The sequence below is a fragment of the Merops nubicus genome, unplaced genomic scaffold, assembly GCF_000691845.1.
Source record: "Merops nubicus isolate BGI_N331 unplaced genomic scaffold, ASM69184v1 scaffold5561, whole genome shotgun sequence".
NCBI classification, from domain to species: Eukaryota; Metazoa; Chordata; class Aves; order Coraciiformes; family Meropidae; genus Merops; species Merops nubicus.
The window spans coordinates 8,415-15,928 of record NW_008587473.1 but is presented as its reverse complement, the minus strand read 5'-3'; the positions used below and the strand labels follow the sequence as shown (position 1 = coordinate 15,928).

Below are 7,514 nucleotides of genomic sequence, written 5' to 3'. Positions count from 1 at the left end.
AAGGGCTTAGAAAAATGAGCACGTTGCCAATCTTCATGAGGCACCACGTATCAGTGGAGGCTGGGTGATGGCACCAAGGACACACAGTTAATAGCAAACCTAAGATAAGACACATTAAACCTCCATTACTGAAGGCTGAGCTATACTAATCCATTTAACCTTGAATTTGCAGTAGGTAAAGAACATACATGCAAGTAGTTGTTGTGGCTCACCTTACACAGGTTAAGCTGTGGCAATACATCTGCTTAGATTAAGCTCCTCGTTTCCATTTCTGGACGTGTGGTGTTGGCACAACAGGGCTGAGACTCTCTCCTGAACCCAAATTCAGCATCGCAGCATGAGAGGGAGATCAAAACCAGGACTAAACAGTCAGGCTGGTCTGTAAGGACAGTTCAGCCTCCAGCAGTGCTCACTGAGGATAAAGTATTGCAGGAACTTTTCTCAGCATTTTTCAGTGCCATATGTAATTAGATGATGAACCTAAGTCATAAGCATAGCCCAGTGAAATGACATCTACACTATTTCCTTCATTCTGACACAGCAAGATGTTCAAAATTAAGCAAACCAGAGAGAATTCATATCAACAGCTCTGCAGAAGACACTCCCAGATTTTGCAGACGATGATCTCCAGAACTGCTGTATAAGCAAGCAGAGGTCTCCACCTGTTCATGTGTAAATAAGATTAAAAAACCCAAACAGATGGTGACTTAATCCCCAATTCCATCCCCAACTGGCATTACACAAAATGAGGAACATGTTTTGCTTTAAACATTTGCTTGTACTGGAAAAATCTTCAAAACGGGGTGCCTGTAAAGACAATTTATTACCATTCCAAAGTACTGTACTAATTTAGTGATTTCACTCTATAAAGGGACGCATCCAATTTTAGATACTGATTATGGGCCCAGAGTGTTGGGATTGAGCAACAACTGAATGTGCAGAGAACAAGTGGAAAACTTGTGCTCCATGCCTCAAACAATCCAAGCCGAGGAACAAACAGCTGTCCACCTCCCCACACATCACAGTTGCTTGAGGCAGCCTCCATAGAAACCCATGGATTATTTATCACACTTAGTCAGGGCATTCTGCCTTTGGGATGATAGCACCCACCATTTGCAACCACTTCATCATTCATCCCTCCAAAGAGCACTAAAATGTAGAACAACAGCCCAAAGTGTTGCTGCTATTCAAGCTTTAAAAACGTGCTTTAAGCTAATGAGGTTTCTCAAAAGCACAAGCTTATCTCTGCTGTCCTGGTTCCGAAAGGAACAGCACCTTTCCTTCTCTAAGTCCTACACACCAGCCAAGGGAATCCCCTTCACTGGCTTTGCACAGCAACACACCCCTTTGGATCTGGGACTGGGTGGAAGGGTCAGACTCCCCTCTAGCCTCAGAGGCATCCAAAAGGAGGATTTGCTCCTGTGTGCTTATAGTGCGGTAGCAGTGAATTTCCACAGTGCTCTGGTTCCACCAGACCAAGCCTACCTTGCTGCTCAAAATGGTTTTCCTACTGTGTACAAACCTCTGAGGTCCCAGAGCACGCAGTAGCACATTACTGTCTTAAGCTTGAACCACCCCACCTTCCTTCACATATTCTTATAGCTAAACTACAACATCATGAAACTTCACCCTCCTAAATCAGTTCACACCATTTTTGTCCCAAGGGATAGTTTACCAACTGAATTTGCAGTAGGAAATGTTGAAATCAGTTTTTTCTTCTCAAGAAAATACTCCACCACTGCACTTCTGCCTGAAAGAAGGAGAAAAAAACTCCACACACAGCCACCTCAAGGTTGTTTCAGACTAAAGTGTACCTGGTACAGAATTTCATTTTCCTACCAATGAATAAACCTGGGGGAAAAAAAGAATCATATGGTGTTTAATAAGACCCAAATGTTTTGGTCAATTTTTAGGAAATCTTGAGCTAGGAGATGGATTTGCAACATCCTCATGGTGTTCCCATTAGCAAATACACAGTGGATTTGCCCTAGCTGCAGAAGGCAAGTCCAGATCCATCCCCTTTAAGGTCCCATGCAACTGGTTGGTAGCTGTGCCACAGGCACATCATTCTCCAGCCACTCAAAGGTAACAGACCAAGGGGTCACAATATCTGAACCACTCCTGCAACTGCTTACTGGCATGCTCTGGTTGAAACAAGAGCTGGAGTTCAAACAAGTCCACTTAGTCTGAACAGATCAGAGAGCCATCACCTGAGCAGCTCAGACAAGCAGAGCCAAGTGTAACACCTGCAGCAGCTGGAGGAGAGCTCACATAATGACATCTCCAGTGCCTAATGCATATGGAAAGAATCAGGTTCCTTGTAAAAATATGAGTTCACCTTCCCCTCTTTCAACATAACACTGATGGTCAGTAAGTCTTTTTAGAGTGGTAGACTGTTTTGGACCCAAGGGTATCAGAAACATCCAGACACTCAAGTCTTTTCTTGGGGCTACAGGATCTCCATACCTTTAAACCCATGGGCCTAAATGTCTGACCTAACTACTGCTTCATGTAATTTAAAAGCTGGCTTTTACATAAGGCTTGGAATAGGTCTTGGTTTTCAAATCTGTACTGAGTCACTGTTATTGCATTTGTATTAAAGCAAATCTGAAGTAACAGTTTGTCCAATTTTATTTTCCTAATTTTACATAGTACAAAATTCCCTTATTTAAGCAATTTAAAAGAGAAAAGCACAAAGTTCCACATGAAGCCAACATAACACATTGTCTAACAGGAAATAAGCCCTTATCAGATATTTCAAAGCTTGATGTTTTCAGTAAGAGCTTAGTTTATACTTATGTTTCAGAGTTCACATGTTCATATGAAGCTTCCAGACATCTGGATTCCAGTTCAGGGTTTATTTGCATACAAAAATATATTATAATGGAAAAAAGCATTAGAAGTTCTCAACTATATAAAATTACAAATATATTTTCATAAAAGCAACTTTAAATTAAAATTCAAGCTATATTTTAAAGTAAAATACAGCCATAACACTTAAGTTATCTTATTCCATCTGCTGTAAAATAACAAAACTGATGTTGCCAGTTAAATGCTTATAGGAGTTTACAAAGGTTATGTTACAAAGGTATTCAGAAGGTGAGTATCGTGGGTAGCAAAGTTATCAGACAAGGGCAGCAGTTCTCAGTGATTGATGTCACTGATCTTTCAGAGGACATTCCTAGCAAAGCACAACGCCAAAGATTCATTTCACATACCTGGAAAGAGAAAACAAGAAAGATCATTAAGTTCTGTATTAAATAAGACCACATGTTGCTGACATACCAGACACCCTATCCATGCCCAGTTTGCCAGATTGCCTGACAGGCCAAAATTATGCCTTTTTTAAGGTAGCATGAGAGCCAAAAGGTTAGTGTGTAAAAATTTAAGGCCATTACTCTGAGTGCATTAGGCTTGAAAAGGCATCTGTATGAAGCTCTGTGTAACCTTCAGCATATAAATACAACTCCCCCCAAAAATGAGGATAAACATCAGATGGAAGTTTCCTCAGAATTTCTGTGTATGATAAAGGATCTTGTTTCACTGCAAGACAAGTGGCTCTGTATAAATGAAGCTGCGCTGCAGTCACTAGAGATTTGCTTAGTTGGGGATAAAAACACACCAAACACCCCCAGAGACCACTACAGCATGTAGCAAACCCTTCCTTCACCCTTGATAGGCCTTGCAAGGGGACAATGAATCCTACGTACTACAGGCAGCCCTTCCAGAATTAGGGACAATGTGGCTGTGCAAGATAAAACAATGTATTTGCTGCCTTGGGGTTTTGTCCTGCACAGACCTTCAGAAGCTGAGAAGTTTTTCAGAAGGGCAGTCAATTATGTTTCAGTGGTAAAGATGGAGTTGGCTCAAACATACATCCATGACAAGTCAGGAAGCTAGAAATATATTTTAAGAGAAGCAAAACCAGGAATAAGATACAAGTAAGGTGACAGGGAAGTAGGAAGCTCTAAGGGCAGCTGTCTTGAGCTAAGGCCAAAGCAGATGGCCAAGGTTTCAAGAATTACAGGGAAGGGAAAATACCTAATGAATACAAGAAACTCAGCTCATAGTTGGGGTGGTTTTGTTCATGTTGCTATTTAGGTCCAGTCCTACAATTTTTTTTGTTTTGGGCTCTATATTCTGGTTCCATGTGAAGAAAAATCAGTATTATGTCCATAAAATCACAATAAGAAACAGAAAGAATAGGCAGAGTACATGGTTGGGAATGGGGGGGGTGTCGCTTTTACTTGGTTTGGTTTTCTTGACAAATCATAATGAAGAAACCAGTACTGTAACTAGAAAATGCAGTTTCTAGGCACAGTGACATTGAAAGCGATCTAAACTACTTTCCTGGTGAAGGCAAGCACAAAAAGGATTTTGACATTTAAGTCAGATGCAGATATGCATTTCTTAATTCTTTCTTGAAGTCTAGAATAAAAATGTTTCCCTCACCTACAGATCCTACTCCAGTTCCTTGGCTTTATAATGAAGAAACAGACCCCCACTTTTTAGATGAGTTTTGAGTAGTTAAAGAAGTGACATTTATTTGATCTATACACTGTCAAGGAGGGGTGAACTGCAGCTGCCTCAATGCTGGGGACAGGGGGTCACTGGAGTGCAGCCTTTGTCTGTCTCACACTAAACTGCAGCCTTGAGCATTCAGGCAAAGATCAGAATTTAGTCTACTTTACCTAACAAGTGAGACATAGCCTACTACTAAAAAACCCAAAATCTACTTACTTGCTAGTGTCCTGTCAAGATCAGCAATGAAGTCTTCCAGTTCTTTTGTGTCTCCAAGCTTTGCTGAAAAAATAGAGTAGGTAATTCCTAGACGTGACACGAACCACACAATGCCCCAAATCATTTTCAGTGGCATCATACATGCTAGATATCAACTAATCCACATCCTTGCTACAATGAGAATCTTCCTTATTACATCTATTCAGATACTGCAGTCATGGCCCTAATCAAACCCCACTCAGTTAGCTCCCAGTCCTACCCAAATCATGTCAGTATCACTGGTTTGCTATGATGTCAGATGCTTTGATCTGGGTCCATACCCTGTAAATTTGGATCCAAACATCCACCTAAATCCCCAGACCTAAGAACACCACTGGTTCCATTTGATCTAGTTTTGCTGCAAGTGGCTTCCTTATCTTATTTCTGTCATCTATTCCAAGCCAGTTCAACTATTTCTGTCCTTCTGTCTTTTCACTAGGAAGAGCATCTTGACCTTTAGTGCAATTCCTTGCCAAATATCTCCTGCCAGTTTAACTGAACATTTTTTTTCTGACACTTAACTATTTCTCATTTCTCCCTGACATCATGCTCATTAAAAAGAAAACATTTAACTTGATTTTTTTATGACTAGTCATTGTGGAAGAGACATGAAAGCATGAAAAGCTCTTGAGCATGCATCTAAGACTAATTGTAACAAAAGCACCAGTAGCACCTGACTGTTCATTTATTGATATGTCTACTCCAGGGTTAATCTGAGTTAACTGGAATGAAACCAGTTCCTGGAGAGTTAGATCACCTGCAAGACAGAAGCCACTTTGAAATAGCATAGAATCAAAGGTTGGAAAGGACCTCTAAGATCATCAAGTCCAACTGTCAACCCAACACTACCATGAGCACTAAACCATGTCCCAAAGTGCCACATCTACACATTTTTTGAATGCTTCCAAGAATGGTGACTCCACAACCTCCCTGAGCAGCCTGCTCCAATGCCTCACCACTCTGTCAGGAAAGAAATTCTTCCTAATATGCCTTCTAAACCTCCCCTGGCACAACTTAGGCCCATTTCCTCTCATCCTATCACTAGTTACTTTGAAGAAGAGACCAACAACCACCTCACTACAACCTCCTTTCAGAAGGAAGCTACAAGGCTTCACAGCCACAAAGGAGGAAGGAATTACGGATACATGGGCTATCTCAGCAGTGCAAGGTCTATGTGGATCTAATTTTGTTAACTTGAATAGCAGCATATGGCTTTGAAGGAGACACCTACTGCAGGCCTGTATTTGGGCAAAGTATTTCTGTATGTAGATGGGATGCTTAAGCTACTTAGTTGCTTCAGTAAGAACTAACACAAGTTAATTCTTAAGTGTAGTATTCTCCAACTAGTACCACAATTCCTCAATCAGAAAACAGACTTTAGCTTGGTGTTTCAAAACCAAGAGTTGCCAGGTCGCCTGCAAAAAAGTGTAGATGCAGTGTGCTATTGATGTTTATAATCAAGACAATAATACCTGAACCTGTCATATGCTCAACAGTAATCCTCAGTTTTGCTCTTTTAAAAGAAAATGAAAAGTCAAGGCATGCATGTGCACCATGGCTCTCAGAAATAAGCCTACATAGTTGAGAATTAAGAAGAAATGCCAAGAGTTAAAATTCAGCACACCTTTACACGGAGTTACTGATGGAGATGGCAAGCTTGGAGTAGATGCAGTTGGGGAGTTAAGCTTTTCATCGCTGAGGCTTGAGAAACTATTTCTGTAGAGTGAATCTGCACCTGTAAAAAAAGTTACATTATGAAGTAAAACTACCACCTTCTGCAATAGAATTAAAACCAGAAATGGGGTCTTTCCTATATGGGCTTCAAAGGCTGTAGAACTCAAATTTACAGACCGCAAAACTAGAGTGATAAATGAATCCTCTGTTGTGTGAAGGTTGCTGTTCCTACACCCACTGTTAAAAAGCAAGCAGCCCTAGGCCCAGTCCTCACCCCCAGGAAGCAAAGTGCTGGTTTCCCTGCAGTTGCCATCAGTTGGAAAACATTACAGGAGATGGAATCACCCCCCATCCACTACATTAGGCCTCATATGACCTGCCTAAATCACAATATTCTGGGAAATTCTGCTTACCTAAATTTTTCAAAAGCTATTAAGAAAGCTGAATACAGAGCTCCTAGACAAGGACAATCCCCCAGGATGGAATGTACATTCAGCGTTGTCCTCATCCCTGAAGCAAACTCACCCATTCCTCCATGCATCACTTTTCTGCTTTAGGTCTTGCATTCTAGGTAAGTGGTACAGCATCTTTTAGGTTTTTTTTTATTCTGTATTTCTCTGGATTTCATGAAGCAGTACATCTGTACACAAGATATCCTGCAATCATATTTTAGGTGATTTTTTCAAAGAAAGATTTATATGCCTTTGAAAACAGTGGGAAAGGTCCCAATACTCTTCTGATATTCTTGGATTTTAGACAAGGCCTTGAGTTTCAAAAGCATCAAAAATTATCTTCATTCTTGTCTGTTTTATGAAAAGAGTTCTACAGTGCACACAAAACATTAGTCAGGGCTTCACTGGAAGGAGGACTTGTCATTTTGTTAGACACTAGAAATGCTAGTTCCTGCAGTTTTGAGCCAGTGACCTGAAAACTGTAGTTCTACAAAAAGAAACCATTGTAATAAGAACATGTTGATGGGTCTCCGTTTATTTGGCACATTTCCTAGGAAATAAATACATCTCATTACACAGGGTGGTGACTACCACACTGCTTGCCAGCAG

The 7,514-nt window shown here is 40.7% G+C and overlaps 1 protein-coding gene across 1 annotated transcript; it reads right to left on the bottom strand.

Moving 5' to 3' along the window:
- Positions 1-2,845: 2,845 nt before the first annotated feature.
- Positions 2,846-6,982, bottom strand: RGCC (regulator of cell cycle). Its single transcript, XM_008948915.1, has 4 exons — positions 6,979-6,982; positions 6,404-6,514; positions 4,741-4,803; positions 2,846-3,218 (listed from the first exon to the last, which is right to left on the bottom strand). The coding sequence occupies exons 1-4, from the start codon at positions 6,980-6,982 to the stop codon at positions 3,211-3,213; spliced, it is 186 nt and encodes a 61-aa protein (XP_008947163.1). The 3' UTR covers positions 2,846-3,210.
- Positions 6,983-7,514: the final 532 nt, after the last annotated feature.

Bases quoted from the DNA above. Each gene is read 5' to 3' on its own strand.
- RGCC (XM_008948915.1), bottom strand. The intron at 4,804-6,403 runs GTGTGCTGAATT...CTATTTTTTCAG, and splicing joins ATCAGTAACTCCGTGTAAAG to CAAAGCTTGGAGACACAAAA.